We start from the raw sequence: 18567 nt of genomic DNA, 5'->3' as shown, positions 1-18567 counted from the left end.
TGTTTTGTAAAGAGCATGACCTACAGGTGTGGTGAAGAGACTGATCTTGACAAGCCCCCAGACAGAAGAGTTTATGACTGAAGAGTCCACTACATGTTTGTGGGAGTAACTGCTGCTGCTTTTAAATGATGTTTATGAAGATACAGTCATAAACCTTTTCTTAAAAAATAGGTACATCTGATAACTTTAAAAACAGAGTGATAATTTACCTGTAAAACCAAAGGTAGCCCCTATGGGAGTTTTAGAAAATAAGGGGTCTAAAATCCCCTTCTCCATAATCATCCTCCAGTCATAACACTTACCCTTCCTGTATCCTCTCTCTCCCCCTAAAATCAAAGCAAAATAAAGCTTCACTGAATTAAAAATGGTGTATCTGTTATGCAAAGCTGTGTAAAATCAGATTCGCGCAAATCTCCTAGTACTACTCTCCCACATTGATTTTCACCTTCCCACCCCTTAGGTGAAATACAAGCAGCAGCTACTCGCTAGCTTTAGCGGTAATTTCTGCAGCCAAGCAGGGACTTATGTGTGTGGTGATGTAACTGGCACAGTTCCTTTCCAGCAGCAATATCACTAGGCATGATTTCTGTGTATAATCCCAGGCCCAGTTCTCTCTGCTGAATTCCCTGGATCTCTGCGAATGGCCCCAGCACAGGTTGCATGGCAGATGCTGACCACCAGGGGGCAGACTCTCAACGCAGGAGCTGCCCAGCAGTGGTGACTTCACGGGTGACACACCCCGGAACCAGAGAGGGCGGACCAGAGAGGACAGAGCCCGATTCCTCAGGGCCACGCGATTCCACCTTCTGCAGTGCGTTCAGCTGCTGCTGGGGCACTGTCGGCCCAGAATCTGGTTTATTGCACACTTGCGTTGCAACTTTGCAGAGTGCCCTCTCGCACTCCGGGACCACTCAGGGGATGTGGGAGAGCCCCTTTCGGTCGGGACCCCATCTTCCGGAGTGACCCCCACTCACTCTGCAGACGCCCCCCTGCCGCTGGGTCGCCCCACGTGTAGCGGCCGGGGAGTGACAGAGGGAGGTTGGCTCCAGGGCGTGTCCGCCAGTCTCACCTAGTCCCGCCCCACCGGCCACCAGCCAAGACCGCCTGCATTAGTCCCTGCACCGGAGCCAGCGTCGCGACCCGGAAGACTCAAGCGTGAGTTTTCTTCCTTTTTCTTTTTCTTTTTTTAAATATATTTTTTATTGTTGATAGTACTACAGATATCTCCCATCCCCCTCCCTTTTCCCCTTCTCCTCTCTCACTCTACCCACCCATTCCAGGTTTTCACTACCCTACTGCCTGTGTCTGTGGGCTGCGCATATAAGTACATAAGTTCTTTGGTTTATCTCTCCTCCTTCGTGCCTGAGTTTTCAATCCGAGCTCCGGCTGGGTGCCCAAGCACCCTACACACTGCAGCCCCCGGGTGGCAGGCGCTTGCGCGGAAATTTCCTTTTATCAGGGTGTCTCTCTTCTTCCCGCCAGGTTTTTATTTCGTTTTGTTTCGCCGGTCGGATAGTATTCACTATTTGTCTCAAGACACTTTTCTCTCGCCCCATTGAACTTGTGAGTCAAGAATTTGGCAAAGATGGGTGTATGTGCGTGCGCACTTTGGTCTATAGAGTTGGGGGGTCAGCGTCCCAAGTGTATATTACTCATCTCCTGTGTTTTGTGTGTTTTTCCTGTAAAATGAGGGCTGTCCAGATTAATGAAAGACTTCACTTGTCATCTCAGAGGGAATGAACAGGATATTGACCTCAGGTACCAGAACTCTTTCCTGCCTTTCCCACTCCTGAACCCAAAAGCTGGGATTGCGCACCCACACACTCCAGGCAGGAGATGTCTGTCTTTGTGAATTTATTGTCCTAGGAGCAATACTGAGAAAGAGATGGTAGATTTAAAAAAAAAAAAAAAAAAAAAAAAGCACTGGCCTGTGTGTTCAATGGTTAGAGCCTCCGCCCACACAGAAGGGTTGGATTCCCAGTCAAGGGCACATAACTCGGTTACAGGGGCATGTGCAGGAGGTACCCAGTCAATGTGTCTCACATTGATGTTTCTCTCGCTCTCTCCCTCTCCCTCTCCCTCTCCCTCTCCCTCTCCCTCTCCCTCTCCCTCTCCCTCTCCCTCTCCCTCTCCCTCTCCCTCCCTCCCTCCTCTCCTAAAAATCAATGGAAAAAATACCCTTAGGTGAGAACTAACAGCAACAACAAAAAAAAAAACACCCTGGAATTTTACAGGAAGTACAAGTCAAGCCAACTAGAGATCTTGTGGAGAACCAACATAGCAGGAAAGGGAAGTGCAGAAAAAAAAATGCAAAGTCCAGGCCCTGGAGACCTGAAAACCCAAAGTGAGGCACTCAACTTCTGCCATATGGACAGTGGATGAAAGTGGAGGGCTCTTATTAGGGAGAGATGTCTGTAGGATGGCTTGAGAAAGATGTAGATAAGAATACATCCTGGGAAGAAACGAACTTGGTCCCGTCTAGATATATATGGATGTAAACTAAAGGGAATGACATGAAGGAATGAGGTGGAAACAGAAGGGAGGAAGGCGGCAAATGCAGCAGAGAGCTTTGGTATCTGTCTTAGTTTAGATGCTTCCCCAGAGCAAAGCTTGGTGAAGAACTTGAGTACAGGTAGCTTATTTGGGAAGTGAGCTCAGAACCCAGAGTGAGGACATGGGAGGAGGAGACAAGGAAGGTGGGAAAGGCAGTGAAGGATGAGGCATGTAGCTGAGCTGTTTTCCACTGTGGGCAGCCATAACTCAGTTCCTCCGAGGACCCTTTGAGGACTCTAGGATGCATCTCAAGCAGCCACTGAAATTAGAAGTGGGCGGAGGGGACATGGCACCAGCACCTACGCATCTACTACAGGATCCTTGTCACTTGGGGAAGATCCAAAGGGAAGCGAAGGGACAGAAACATTTTCTCAGTGCCCACTGCGGACCCAGCCCAGGAAAAGGCATTTTTACATGCATTCTCTTAATCTTCAAAAACAATCCTCTAAGAGATGTATGATTTTTTTCTACAAATGGGGAAACTGAGGCTTCATTAATTTATTTAGAGGACCTGCTCTGAGGGGGATAATGAGCTTACTTTTAGGAGCAGCGAATTTTAAAAGAGCTCCAGAAATTACAGAATGCTACCCAAATGGAGGTGGTGAACTCCCTAGTTAGGATAAATTGGGAGGCATTTCTAACTCGTTTAGTCAAAGAAGCTATCAGAACAAATGCAGTTTCTGAAAGGTCACCTAACGTTTTTGTCCAGGGAACTGAAATACAAGTCACCAGTTGCATTGATCTACCAGGCCCCACAGGATCAGCCCCTCCCCACTCCACTCAGGTCCTGCTCCTCCCTACCCGTTTCTCTGCGGCCTCCCTGTCACTTCTCTTTGTGGAACTGCTCTTCTCCGGCAGCGCCCTGTCAGCCTCAACTAACATGTCGGGTTTCAGCTTCAATGTCACTTTCTCATAAATGCCTTCCTGTCACCGAGTCTAAAGCACTTTTCCAGTCATTCAACACATCACTATGTTTTATTTTCATCATAACACTTATTAATCGCTGCATTTTATTGATCTGTTGGTTGACCTATTTATGGTCCTTCCCCTTATAAAATACTAGGTTCAGGAAAGTGGGGACCTTGTCTGATTTGTTCCTTGCTGCATCACCAGTGCTGGCACATATTGGGGACCCAAGAAATGGTTCTCGTCCGAATGTATTCATTCCTTCTTGTGTTCACTCACTGCTTCACCTGTTCTGATCACTGTCTGCTTTTCTCTGCAGCAGCTGAGTGATCATGGCAACAACTCCCATGGTGGCTTTCGAGGCCCTTCTAAATGGAGTGACGAGCTGGGATGTCCCTGAAGGTCCCATCCCGTGTGAACTGCTTCTCATTGGAGAGGCTGCCTTCCCAGTGTTGGTGAATAAGAAGGGCCAGGTCCTCATTGCTGCATCCTCCTATGGCCGAGGCCGCCTGGTGGTGGTGTCCCATGAGGGCTACCTGCTGGATGCCTGCTTAGCTCCATTTCTTCTCAATGCAGTAAACTGGCTCTGTCCCTCTCCTGGGGCTCCCGTGGGAGTGCACACCTCCCTGGAACCACTAGTTACCATCCTGCGGGGTTCTGGGATTGAGGCACAGGTTCAGCCAGAACTGGGAGACCTCTCAGGGGTTTACTGCATCAATGCCTACAATGAAACCCTGACTACAGAGCTGGTCCAGTTTGTGAAACGTGGTGGGGGCTTGCTCATTGGGGGCCAGGCCTGGTACTGGGCCCATCAGCACGGTTGTGACAAGGTGCTATCCAGGTTCCCTGGGAACCTGGTGACCAGTGTGGCTGGAGTGTACTTCACCGACACCTATGGGGACAGAGGCCCATTCAAAGTCTCTAAGAAGGTGCCCAAGATCCCACTCCAGGTCAGGTGAGTAATATGTCCCTTCAGGGAGTCTTTCCCAATGACCCTATCAAAATGAGGATTAACTTTCCATTCCCTTTGCCACAGTGTCTCCATTATTCCCTAAAGATCATGATCACTATTTAATAAGCCCAGAAACCAATGAGCAAATGGCAACTTTGAGAGGGGAAGTAATTTTCACAAGGTCAGTAAGCTGTTGGGTCAAGGAAGGAAGCAGGATCCTACCCTGGCCACCAGAACCAGGGCCCATCAGTCACCCACTCAGCTGGATGGTAGCAGTTAGACATTTTTATAAGCACATGAGTGCGAACCCTCAGGTTAATTTCATTAATGATGGCTCTCCATATTGAAGGTTTTCTATCATTAGGTGAAATTTCAGGAGGTGCTTTTCAGAAGATTCTGGGATAACAGTTAAGAATGGAAGCCAAGTCTATAAGCTAAGTCTTTTAAAAAAAATACTAAAATTTTATTGGCAATACATTTCTTAATAAGATATAATGGGAGAAGATAGTGTCTTTTTTAAATTCTTTATTGTTTAAAGCATTACATATGAATTATTTTTCCCCCATTGACTTCTCCCCACTTGCCCCCCCCCCCACACCCCACACCCTGGCACATGCCCTCACCCTCTGCCCCCACTGACTGTGTCCATGGGTTATGCTTATATGCATGCATACAAGTCCTTTGGTTGATCTCTTCCCCCTAACTCCCCCCACTCCTTCCCCGAGGTTGGAAATATCACATGATCTCACTCATATCTATATCTATATATCTATCTATATATCTATCTATATATCTTCATATATATATATCTATCTATATATCTATATCTTCATATATATATATAACCCTAAGTGACCAGAATGACCCGTCGCTATGACACGCACTGCAGGGTGGGGGGGGCAGTTGGCCCCGGCCCTGATCACCCCCCAACCCCAATGGGGGTGGCTGGCTGGCCAACCTCCACTGTCCCCTCCCCCTGGCTGGCCTGGCCCTGATGGGCCCCCATTGGAGCGGGGCTGGCTGGGCCCCACCCATGCACAAATTCGTGCACCAGGCCTCTAGTGTGGAATATAATGAACAACATAAACTGATGAACTAAAATAGATCCAGAGACATAGAAGCATCATACAAGCTATGTCTTATAGCTCAGTGGCATTACTTTCCAAAATAAGTCTAGAATCTGTATAAGTAGAGAAAGCTACAGGTAAAACTATAGCTGTTGGTTGAGCATCGTCCTATGCACAGAAAGGTCACTGTTCGATTCCCAGTTAGGGAACTTGTCCAGGTTGCAGGTTCGGTCCCAGTCAGGGTGTGTACAGGAGGAAGCCAATCAATGTCTCTCTCACATTAGTGTTTCTCCCTCTCCCTTCCTCTCTCTCTCAAATCAATGAAAACATATTTTTATAAAAAAACAAGAACTGATGCCTGAACCTGTATGACATTTGCCATGTTAGTTTGAAAGTCAGATGCCAAAACTAAGATACAGTCCTCATTTTCATGATGAGAAGAAATTAAGGAGAAACTGTATAAGAGCTACTTTTTTCAATAATGTCGTGCTACTCAAATGAATAAACTATGTTTAAACATTTGATTTAAATTTTCTTATTATGAGACAAAATTTTATAGATAGTTCAAATCATCTATAATCCCAATAGTTAAGATGATTACTGAAGACGTTTGATAAATGTGCTTTAAATCTTGTTTCTGTATCTGGTTTTGTTTTCTGTTTTTGCTTTGTTTTGTGTTTGGTGTATTGTTTGTTTGTTTTGCAAATTTGGCTTATTTAGTGCACAGTATCTTTCAATCTGATTAAAAAATTTTCCACTATCTCATTATCATCTTAATTACTACATGGTATGCTGTCTAGGGTTAACCATAACTTATTTAATCAGTTTCCTGTTGTTTGGCATTTAGAGTATCTGCAAGTTGGGTGTGTGTTTTTTTAACTCTTTGCGGTCGTTTGTCTACTCTCAGCCACCAAAGCTTTTTTACCGTTCCGGTCGTTATGTCTGCTCTCAGCCACCACAGCAAGGAACCGTATGAATCTTAACTCTATTCATTCATGTATCAGTTCATAATTTCTCTGAAAGCTCTTAAGTGTCTAAGCGACCTTGTCACGAACTAAAACAATGCCCCGACAAATCGGAGATATCGAAACTCAATATAAACAAACGCGGTCGTTCCACACTCACCATGCAAAACACCGTGGCGAGGCAGTCGCCTTTTGAGAGTGAAGAAATCAAAAAGCTTCAGAGATACTTCACAGAATTTCAAATAAAGCTTTACGTTTAACTGTAATTAGGCATTCTCGCTTGTTAAGATATTTCAAAATAATACTCCAAAATGGCAAAAAGAAAGTTACCGAAAGAAGTGTACTGCAAATCTGAAAGTAACGATGAAGAGTTTTATTTTGGCACCTTGAATACTGACTCTGATGTAGAAAGTGATAACATTTGTAGTGATTCTACTAGTAGTGACGTAGTTCCAAAAAAGAATTAATAAATCTTGTTTATCCTTCATAATCTTGCATGTTATATATCACTGCTCTTTCAATGGAAATTAATTCCGACCAGTACGACACCCATGTCCAAATTTAATACGACCGCAAAGGGTTAAAAAAGAAAAATCCTGGAATATAAAACCTCTTCTGAATTCATTACATTTTGAACATTTTTCAATAAAAAGTAGTAAGTACATCATCACATTTAAGTGAGAATTTAAAAAAAAAAAAAAGACTGTGCATTTGTATAAGTCTTCAAGTATAATGTTAAACAATATATTTGTAATGTGTTCCTAGATCAGAACTAGCACAAGGTGAGGGTAATTTTATGTTTTTTACAGCCCGCCTTTGCAGAAAATTAGCTCTGAGATATGTGTAAGTAGGACTACTTTCTCAGGAGTAATAGAACATCTCTGTTAATTTAATTCATTCATATGCTTAACAATTTGAAAATATAGGAAATTCAAGCCAGATTAGTCTACATTCAGTTGACTGACATGGGAAGAGTTCATTTGCAGAATGTAGATTTTAAGATGTGCAAATAAGGTCACTACCTTACTCTTCAGTATTTCATCAAATCTAGGACAACATGGATTATAAGAGGCACCATTATTTTATGAGTCACTGAGAAAGAACAAACAATGCCAATTAAATAATGATATGCCATCGATTGTTAAGAGGTGAAAAAATATGCCTTAGATGTGAAAAAATAAATGGTTACATACTAAAATCCTAAATGTTATCAGTAAGAATAAGGAGCTTGGCATGAACTTTGTAATCTTTGTACCCACACATTGATTTCTCTATGTAGTGAACTCATTTCAATGGTTCATTGACTGACTGTGACCCCTTTGTCACTTTCCAGGTGTGGGGAGGACCTCAGGCAGGACCAGCACCAGCTCCTGGAAGGGATCTCAGAGCTCGACATCAAGACAGGAGGAATCCCCTCACAGCTGCTGGTGCACGGGGCCCTGGCCTTCCCTCTGGGGTTAGATGCCTCACTCGGCTGCTTCCTGGCCGCTGCCCGCTATGGCCAGGGCCGGGTGGTCCTGGCTGCCCATGAGGGCATGCTCTGTGCTCCCAAGATGAGGCCCTTTTTGCTCAATGCTGTACGCTGGCTGTCCAGAGGCCAGACAGGCAAAGTTGGGGTGAACACAAGTCTAGAAAACCTGTGTGCCCTACTGTCGAAGCATGGCCTGGAATGCAGTCTGGAGCCCCATCTGACAAATGGTTTGGCTGTCTACTGCTGTAAGGCTTACAGTGACAGTCAGGCTAAGCAGCTACAGGAGTTTGTGGCTGAGGGAGGGGGCTTGCTGATCGGGGGCCAGGCCTGGTGGTGGGCCTCCCAGAACCCGGGCCACTCCACGTTGGCTGGTTTCCCTGGTAACGTCATCCTCAACTGCTTTGGCCTTAGCATCCTACCTCAGTCTCTCAACCCAGGGTGTTTCCCCGTCCCCAACCCTCAGATGCGGAGCTACCACTTCCGCAAGGCCCTATCGGAATTCCAGGCTGTCCTGAACCAGGGGAATAGGAACTTGGAAAAGAGCTGGCTGGCAAAACTGCGAGGTGATGGGGCCGCCTTCCTGCAGATCCCTGCTGAGGGGGTCCCTGCGTACATGTCCATGCACCGACTTATAAGGAAGATGCTGCAGTTGTCCGGCCTCCCAGCTGTGAGCCGGAAAAACCCAGTGGCCAGTGATTCCCTTGAGGCTACAGTGCTCTGCCTAGCCACTGAGCTGGTACATTCTGGGACTGACTGTTCCAAGCTGGTGCAGAGTTGGGGAACCAGGACCTGCCACTTCAGCCTGGACCCCTCAGTCCACTCCATTGCTGTGGACATCGATGGAAACAACCCAGGTATGGAGCTAGAGGAGAGTGCTGGGAGCTTTGCAGGACCCGGGGAAGGTTGGGTTAGCAGGTGCTGAAGCCCAGGCAGGCAGCTCTATTCTCCACCAACTACTTTCAGGGAAAGGGGTTGGGGTCTTCTTAGAGTTTAGAAGGGATGAGAGCAAGAAGCATGGATAAGTTAAGTGAGGTATGCAGAAAAGGGCCTGCACCTGTGGAAGGGGCTGTGCTGCTCCAGTGGGGAGAACTCAGCCTTTCCTATGGCTTTTCTCAGGCAACGGTGAGTGCTGGGTGAGTACTGGACTCTACGTCCTAAATGGACAAAATGCAGAAGTCTCACTGTCTGAAGCTGTGGCCGATACCGGCCTGAAGGTAAGGCCAGAACATCCACTGCCCACATCCCCAAACCTCAGGGCTGCTTCATTCTCATCCAGCTCATGGCAATGCTACCAGGAACACGGGTAGCTCATTTTACAGGTTTCCCAGGGGATGCAGCTAAATTTCAGGGTGCCGAAGGCAGTGAGTGACGACGCCAGAGTGCTAACAGCAGATCCAGCACTCAGACCTAAGCCGCAACTTCCACACATGGTGATGTTTGCCTCCCAACAGGAATGTGGAGAGCTCACTGCCTTTCTGGGTTTTACCTCTACCTTGACACGTGAAGGGTATATTTAATCTGGTCACTCACTACACTCAGAATTTAAATTCCTCCTGCCTCAATTCTGAAAGTCACTTCCTTCCACAGCTAGGGTCTCTTTTGTATCAGGCTCCTTTCTGGAACTCACATTAAACCTAAGAAAAGCAAGTCCAGGACTCCTAACAGAGAAGTACTCAGTCCTTCAGACCTGGTGGAGAGGGAGGAGCGGGGAGTGGGAGAAAGGCAAGCCTGACAAAGGAGAGAGACTCAGGTCTCCCCCTCAGGCCAGATCCTGCTGCCTGTGGTCACACCTCCTGTCTGTATACAGGACCCCACAGGCTCATCCTCAGCATCAAACTCAACACACTGGTTTAGCATCCAGTAGAAGAGGTTCTTCCTGATGCAAAGGCATGTGGGACCTAGTCATAATCAGACTCAGGAGTTGTTCTAATCCCTAGAAAAGTGACTCTTCGTGCTTCAGTACATGTTACTTTTGAAGTGCTAAAATATCATAGGTTTCCATGTGTAGCTCAGAGAAAAGGGAAGGTGGAGTTTGTCTAATTTTTTTTCTATTATGATTTACAATACAATATTATTTTATATTAGTTTCATGTGTGTAGCATAGTAGTTAGACAATCATATACTTTATACATAGTATCCCCTCAATAATTCAAATACCCACCTGGCACCATACATAGTTGTTACAATATTATTGACTAAATTCCCTATGTTGTACTTGACATCCCCGTGACTACTTTATAACTACCGATCTGTACTTCTCAATCCCTTCAGCTATTTCATCCAGTCCCCCAAACCCCATCCCCTCTGGCAACCATCAATCTTTTCTCTGTATCTATGAGTCTGTTTCAATTTTGTTTGTTCATTATTTTGTTCTTTAGATTCCACACATAAGTGAAATCAAATGGTATTTGTCTTACTCTGGCTAACTCATTTCACTTAGCATAATATCTTTTAGGTCCATCCATGCTATCACAAATGGTAAGATTTTTTTTTATGGCTGAGTAATGTTCCACTGTATATTTGTGCCACAGCTTTTTTAAATCCACTCTTCTATTGATGGGTATTTGAGTTGCCTTCATATCTCAGCAACTGTAAATAATGCTGCAATGAACATAAAGATCATATATTTTTTAGATTTAGTGCTTTGAGTTTATATATATAAACCCAGTGAAATAGTGAAATCACTGGGTCATAAGGCAGTTCCATGTTTAATTTTTTAAGGAAACTCCATACTGTTTTCCACAATGGCTGCACCAGTCTGAACTCCCACCAACAGTACACATCCTCACCAACACCTGTTGTTTCTTGATATATTGATGATAGCCATTCTGACAGATGTGAGTTGATATCTCACTGTGGTTTTAATGTGCATTTCTTTAATTAGTGACATTAAGCATCTCTTCATATCTTTTGGTCATCTGTATGTCCTCTTTGGATAAGTGTCTATTCAGGTCCTTTGCCCATTTTTAATTGGATTATTTGTTTTTGCCATTGAGTTGTATGAGTTCTTTATAACTTTTTTATATTAAGCCTTTATCAGATATATCATTGGCCAATATCTTCTCCCATTCAGTAGGTTGTCTTTTTGTTTTGTTGATGGTTTCCTTTGTTGTGCAAAAGCTTTTTCATTTGATGTAGTCCCATTTGTTTATTTTTTGTTTCCCTTGACTGAGGAGATATAGCAGAAGAAATATTGCTATGAGAAATGTCTGATACTTCAGTATGTTTTTTCCTAAGGTTTTTATGGTTCCAAGTCTCATATTTAAGCTATAATCTATTTTGAGTTTATTTTTATATATGGTGTTAGGAGGTAGTCTGGTTTCATATTTTTGCATGTACCTGTCCAATTTTCCCAACACCATTTATTAAATCAACTGGCTTTACCCCATTGTATGTTCTTGCCTCTTTTGTTGTGCATGGCATGGGTTTATTTCTGAGCTTTCTAATCTGTCCCATTGATCTATGTGCATGTTTTATGCCAGTACCATACTATGATTACTATGGCCTATAATATAGTTTGATCTTTTGCTGCATGAAACAACTCTCAATCAAGTGAGCCACACAGGCCAGGGCTAGTTCCTTGCTTTTCATCGCTGAATATTTCATGCCAATCCCTCTGGCTGGAAATGTTTCTGTTGAGAAATAACTGACAGCTTATGGGAGCTCTCTTGTAGGTAACTATCTTTCTCTCACTGCTTTTAAGATTCTCTGTCTTTAAACTCCGATTTTTACAGTCAGCTGTTAGGTGGGCTCCTCTTGCCAGCACTGGTACTCTGGGCTTGGGAGCTCCGAGTTGAGTTGATACCCATGTTCTTCAGGGGGTACCTTTGCAGCTGAGATATCCTTTGGTATTCTCAACTGCTGCACATGGCTGCAAGACCAGCCCTTTCACCTCTCTGCCCTTCCTACCAGTCTCCATGTGGATTCTGCAAATCCTTATTGATAAGACTTCTGTTCAGATGGTCTTTAGTTCATCATTCAGGTTGATTGTTCTGTATTTAGTTCTAATTTTGATTTGGTCCTGGGAGGAGGTGAGTGTAACTTCCACCTACTCTGCCACCATATTGGAGCTCTTGGAGTTTTTCTAATATCCTTCATGTACACAACACTGCAGGTACAGATTGGCTGCCACACCGATGACTTGAACAATGCCAGCAAGTTGTCTCGAGCCCCTATGGTGTCTCACCGATGGTGTATGAACAAGACCAAACAGTCAGTCTCTTGCCTCTGGGGTGGCCTTTTCTATGTCATCGTGCCCAAAGGCAGTAAACTGGGACCCATGTCCATCACTATTAAGAGTGCTGTGCCTGCCCCATATTACAAGCTGGGTAAGTGAACTGAACATTGAGGGAAGAGGGAGCACTAAGGATGCTATAGTAGTTTAGGGGCTGGTTGCTAAGGAGGAGATGGAGAGGGATGGGTGGACAGAAGGAGGAAGAACTGTTCAAGGTTGAAGTGGAGGCAGGAGAAATTGAACACCCTGTGCCTATGGAGACTTCAGGGTAGAACCAAAGGAAGGATCTGGAGGCCTGTCCTTCCCTTCATAGAACTAAAGGAAGGATATGGAGGCCTATCCTTCCCTTCTAGGAGACCCACATGATAATAATTCATTATTTCAGTGTCCTCTTCCTAGAGTTCAAGTTGTGTTTTTCAGCTCAAGGGAAGTTGGGGAAGTGGTTGAGAGATCCATGGTATTTATTCGTAGGTAAGACATCCCAGGAGGAGTGGAAGAGCTGTATTCAGGAGAGCCTGGCTCCCTGGGGAGAGCTGGCAACAGACAACATCATCTTGACGGTGCCAACTGAAAACCTCCGGACCCTGGAGGACCCTGAGCCTGTGCTCCGCCTCTGGGATGAGATGATGCAGGCTATAGCCAGATTGGCAGCTCAGCCTTTCCCGTTCCACCGTCCGGAGAGGATTGTTGCTGATGTACAAATCTCAGCTGGTGGGTGTTCCAGGGAAGGACTCCTAGTCAGTGAACACCATTTATCATTTTGCCTTTTTAAATGTCCAATATGGGAAAGGCATAATTTTACCAATAAAAGTAAAAAGCCATAAAAGACGTGGGCCTTGATGGGATGCAAAAATGTTTACATGTGAGAAGGTAAATCATTTACATCTACAAGGTGAGATTTCACAGGATGGGTAGAACAGTCTCAGGAAAAATGATTCTAGGAGTTCACAGATGACACTGAGGGTTGTTTCAAGGAGAGGCTAAAATAGAAACATTTCCTTCCAGCATAAGTCCGAGTGGCAATGAAAAGAGGGAGAAAAGAGGTTTATATTAAGTATTGAGTGGTTTAGAGGAAAGAGGGAATCTAAAGAAAAAATAAGGAAGTCTGGTTCCAAGTGGAAAAAATTCCTCTGGAATTTCGGTGTTATCTTTTAAAAAGGACAAGATTCTGTCTGTTAAAGAGTATACATCTAGACAGCAGTGGTTTGCATAGGTGAAGAGATGATGCTGTTCTAGCCTCGAGGATCTAAAATTCAGACACAGGACATAATGTCACAGCCTTGCACCCAGAGGAAACACACAAAAATGAAGAAATGAATTATACCAAGAATGCCTGTGTGAAGTATATAGGAAAGCCATTTACTTTCCAATGAGCACAGAGATTCTGGAATAGAGAGGAATGAAGGGAGATGGGTTTGGGTACCCCACCTCATGCCTCCTCTCTTTCTTTTTGGTTCGCAGGCTGGATGCATTCAGGGTACCCCATCATGTGCCACCTGGAATCGGTGCAGGAGCTCATCAATGAGACCAACATGAGAAGCAGAGGTCTGTGGGGACCCATCCATGAGCTGGGCCACAACCAGCAGCGGCATGGGTGGGAGTTCCCCCCGCACACCACTGAGGCCACTTGCAACCTCTGGTCAGTCTATGTGCATGAGACAGTCCTGGGCATCCCCAGGGCTCAGGCCCACCCTGCTCTGAGCCCTCCAGAACGAGAGAAGAGGATCAAAGAGCACCTGGGCAAGGGAGCCCCCCTGTGTAACTGGAATGTGTGGACAGCTCTGGAAACATATCTACAGGTACTGAGCCAAGATTCAGTGAGTTGGGGGCCATAAGACCCCTCTGTCATGTAACATTCTTCACCAGCCTAGGCCCACCACCTCCCCTGGACATGAGAGATTGGGCCATATGGTGATGCTTCTCAGCTTATACATTTCTACATGGAGATAGTTATACCTGTCCCATTCGCCTCCTATAATTTTGCAATCATAAGTAAGAGGAAATGAAAAGTGTTATGAAAAAGTAAGTAGAGAAAAATGCAGCCTATTGGTATTTTGACCAAGGGCAGAAGTTGAGTTAGGCTTTCTTGAGATTGAATCATACCTCTTCCACTCACTGGTTTTGACCTTGGCCACCTAATAAGTACTCCAGAAATGGTCATTGTTCGCTTTGCTTTGTTTTACCACACCTTAGTTTTATGGGTCAAGTGTTATATCCCTTCATAGTAACAGTGACATGTCTGTCTATGGGACAAATGCAGGAAGGCATGATAGGAGATCAGGCTGTTAAGGAGATTCTCAGACTTACATCATCCCACTTGAACCCAAAATGCTTTAAGAATGAATAAATAAACAAACCAACCAACCAAGTGGAAGGAAGCCCTGAACCAGGTCTGCTTTATATGAAATTAACATAAGTCCCTGTCTCCTTGCCCAGTCCTGCTTGGGATTTTAATAGTTTGGAGTTGTCAAAGCTGTTCTTCATATCAGATCTCCTATGCTGTCCACCTTAACCCTATAGACAGGGACACTTTTCACAGAGGCACATGCTAAGTTGAGTTTAAACTGCCAATCCAGTATCATACATTAAAGGATGGACCCAGAACTTAAAATCAGAAGTTAATGATGAGTTCCTCTTTTTTGTTTCTTCTTTCGCTCATTTTCTAAAGAGTGGATGTCAATGAAATAACTTTGCATTGCATCCATTCTGTATTCTTATATAGCCAGTCCAAGGGTCTATAAGGAAACAGGCCTTAAATGGTAGGAGGTTGCCATTGAAGTTGGAAGTTAAAAACCTAATTTTGCCCTCCCCACATACCCACTCACCGTGGAGCCCTGAATATCATTTTGCAAAAGCTATGGGCATACTTATCATCTCGGAGTCTGAGCCTCTGCCTCAAGACAAGCAGACACCTGCTTTCTGTACCTGAGAGATTTCTGCTCACCATCACTCCTCCCACTCAGGCCTTAACTCAGGTCCTTATTATTCTTCCTTGTCTATTCCAGAAGCCTCCTAAATTGTTCCAGCATCTTGCTTTTACCTCTACCACCCACCTTCCAAAACAATCTTATATTCCACATTTAACACTTTCCGAATGTTCTGCTTTCCAGACAGGATGAAGTGTAGAAGACCCTTTATCAGCACCTCCAGCTCCAGCTCCAGTTTCCTCACCTCCATAATTACCCTCTAGTATACCAGGCTGCTTTCCGCTATAAGCATATCTCGCTGTTCTAGGCTTCTGTGCCTCCCCATGTTTCCTTCCTGCAGCCTCAACTTGCTTGAACATCTTGTCTATTACCTGTCAGATCACCTGTCAAAATTCAGCTCTATTAACCTCTTCTCCCTATATCCCAAATATGTACAAAATGAAGGTTTCTCATCTCACTAGGGCTCAAACCTGTCTGATGCCAAGGAAAACAGTTAGGATCTGGGGATCTAATTTTTTAATTAAAGACAATAATAATAACTGTCATTTATTGAGATATACCCCTTGTCAGATATTAGGTTCTCATGATGTCCCCTACTGGATTCAGGGAGTATAGGTTTGTGGCCAGATTCTGGAATTACTGGATAATAGGAGGTTGGAATGAGCCAATGGGATTGTATTTATGTGCAGAGGTCAGGTGGAGAGACAGGGACAGATAATAGGAGTGAAGCTAATAAATGATTAAGAGGCAATAATCACCATAAATGACATATCCTTTTTTAAAAATATATTTTTATTGATTTCAGAGAGGGAGAGAGAGATAGAATCATGATGAGAATCATTGATCGGCTGCTTCCTGCACGCCTCCTGATGGAGTTCAAGCCCACAACCCGAGCATGTGCCCTGACTAGGAATCGACTGTGATCTGGTTCATAAGTCGATATTCAACCACTGAGCCACACCGGTAGGGCCGTAAAGGACATATTCTTATGAACAAGCATGTTGCCGTTACTTTTGGAAACTTGATGTCTCATCCTGCCCCTTCTTTCTCTTCTCAGCTCCAGGAGGCCTTTGGATGGGAGCCATTCACCCAACTTTTTGCTGAGTACCAGACCCTACCCAGCATCCCCAAAGACAACACTGGCAAAATGAATCTGTGGGTGAGGAAGTTCTCTGAAAAAGTGCAGAAGAATCTGGCTCCATTCTTTAAGGCCTGGGGCTGGCCCATCCAGAAGGAAGTGGCTGAGAGCCTGGCTTGTCTGCCTTGGTGGGAAGAAAACCCCCTGCGGGTTCACATCCACACTGAGGAGTAAAATGTACAGAGTCACTTGGGGAAAGGAATGGCCAGCTCCACCACCCATGTACCTTGATCCTGAATCCTACTTCCTTCCCTGTCTTCAGAAAGGCAGTGAAGGTCCAAAGACAAAATGAAGACAGCTTTCTCAGGAAAATACTTAGGTACTTCTCTGTATTGTTTCTCTGCTTATACGGTCACTCTCCCCAGGAGCTGTGCTTCACCATCCTAGTCCTCCAGTGGAAGAATTTTCGTCTTGGCATCTTAAGGTCCTGCAGGCTCTTTGTTTCTATTTTTGACCAATATTTCTAAAGACCATGGGTTACCATAATAATCTGATATCACTCCCTCACTACTGCCTGAACAAGGATCTTAATTTCTTGTGCTTTGAGAACTTTTCTAATAGCAGGAGAGACAGGGTGGTATAGTGGAGAGTCTTTGGCTCTATGGAAAACCATTTAACCTCTCTGTGCTTCTGTATTCTTTTTTTTGTTTGTTTCAAAATAAAAGTAGTGATTTAATAAATGTTTACCTTTTAATGTTTGACCCCAGAGCATATTCAATATACATCTAAACTGAAAGCCCTCATAATGACTCAGGTACCCATGACATGGGGATAAAAATGTATTACTTGATAATGGTGAATGTGTTTGCACCATAACATGTACCCATGTGTAAGGGTATCCTTAAGCTTTCTCCAGGTCCCAGTTTTGTGTGGACAACCTGAAAACTGAATCTCACTTCTGAGTTGACCACCCTGAGGTTGGCATTCAGTCCTCATGTAAGAAGAGATTCTAATGAATATCAGTGTCACTCCTACTGCATTGTTGAGATCCTAGCCTATCCTCTATCCTTTCTCCTGCCTCTGGAAGGATTCTTGACTATAATCTAAACCTGTCATCAGAAAAGCTCAACTGAAACATTTTCCACCTTCCTCAAGTCCTCGTAAGTTTGTGATTAAAGTGAGGTGACCCCTGTCTTTGCTCACAGAGGATTTACCCTGTGGCAGACCCTGCTGGTTTCACATCACTTTCCTCACAGTCAGTGGGCTCCACATGAGTCGTAACAGTGAGAACACAAGCCAGTTTTCCACTGATGGTAAAGATAAGATAGCAGATGGTCACCACGACCTCCGCCTCTGGAATTCCATGATTCTGAAACCATATACTCTTGTTGTTTTTTTCATTTTTATTCATTGATTGATTTTTAGAGAGAGAAAAAAACATTGATTTGTTGTTCCACTTATTTATGCACTCATTGATTGATTCTTGTATGTGCCCTGACCAGGATCTAACCCACAACCTTAGGTGGATGCTCTAACTCAGTGGTCGGCAAACTCATTAGTGAACAGAGCCAAATATCAACAGTACTTCTTCAAAATAGACTCGCCCAGGCTGAAAACCAACTTCTGCCACAAAGTTTCAATCGCACTGTAACGCGTGCCTGTACGTGGTATTTTGTGGAAGAGCCACACTCAAGGGGCCAAAGAGCCACATGTGACTCATGAGCCGCAGTTTGCCGACCACGGCTCTAACCAATTGAGCTACTCAGCCAGGACACAGTCTTGATTTTAAAGAAACCTTTGGATAAAGAGGGAAAAAATTGTCATAAACAAAGAATTTGGTTTTTTTTTCCAGCTTTGGAAAGACAGGAATCTGATCAGAATGACCAATGGTTGGATGTCTCCTCTTTTAAAGTCTCAATTTAATGACCTATGCTTACTGTTTACCTGAAGTCATGCCTCCCATCATGCTTTATTTAATAATTCTCATCACATTTGAAATTAATGCTTGTTTAATGTTCTTTTCCCTCACTAGGCTGTGCATTTCATGAAGGCAGGGCTAAGCCTGCATTTCTCAGGGCTTTATTTCCAATACATATCAAAGTGCCTGGCACATCAAAAGTTTTCCATAGGTATTTGTGTACTCAATAAAGGTATACAAGACTGATTAAAGATTCCCAACTACTATCCCAACTAAATACCCTATAGAGTCCTATGATAATTACTGAAATTCAAAAGAAATTTTTCCATTAATCTAGAAGGAAGTTTCCATATAACTTTAATTTTTCCTCCACTTTCTTCTATCTCGGACCTCGCTACATAAAAACTTTGGTTATATTGGTTGACAGATTGGATGGAAGGAAACTTTCCTTTGGTTTCCTCCCTACCCTATTTATATATTAAAGATTCAGTACTTT

At 44.2% G+C, this 18567-nt stretch overlaps 1 protein-coding gene across 3 annotated transcripts; it reads left to right on the top strand.

The window, feature by feature from the left end:
- The first annotated feature begins 752 nt into the window (after positions 1-752).
- Positions 753-16907, top strand: TCAF2 (TRPM8 channel associated factor 2). 3 transcript variants are annotated; one of them, XM_059712062.1, is made up of 8 exons: positions 754-1155; positions 3782-4414; positions 7777-8768; positions 9031-9128; positions 12029-12242; positions 12620-12859; positions 13610-13947; positions 16133-16907. In XM_059712062.1, exons 2-8 carry the CDS (start codon positions 3792-3794, stop codon positions 16385-16387), a joined length of 2760 nt encoding a protein of 919 aa, XP_059568045.1. In that variant the 5' UTR covers positions 754-1155; positions 3782-3791; the 3' UTR covers positions 16388-16907. The 3 variants fall into 3 exon arrangements, with proteins under 3 accessions (XP_059568046.1, XP_059568045.1, XP_059568044.1); XM_059712061.1 differs by having other exon boundaries at positions 3779-4414; XM_059712063.1 differs by lacking the exons at positions 9031-9128; positions 12029-12242 and having other exon boundaries at positions 753-1155; positions 3779-4414.
- The last annotated feature ends 1660 nt before the right edge of the window (positions 16908-18567 follow it).

The sequence above is a fragment of the Myotis daubentonii genome, chromosome 10 (assembly GCF_963259705.1).
Source record: "Myotis daubentonii chromosome 10, mMyoDau2.1, whole genome shotgun sequence".
In the NCBI taxonomy this organism is placed as follows: Eukaryota; Metazoa; Chordata; class Mammalia; order Chiroptera; family Vespertilionidae; genus Myotis; species Myotis daubentonii.
Note: the sequence above shows the minus strand (reverse complement) of the source record. Positions and strands in the feature narration are given on the sequence as shown.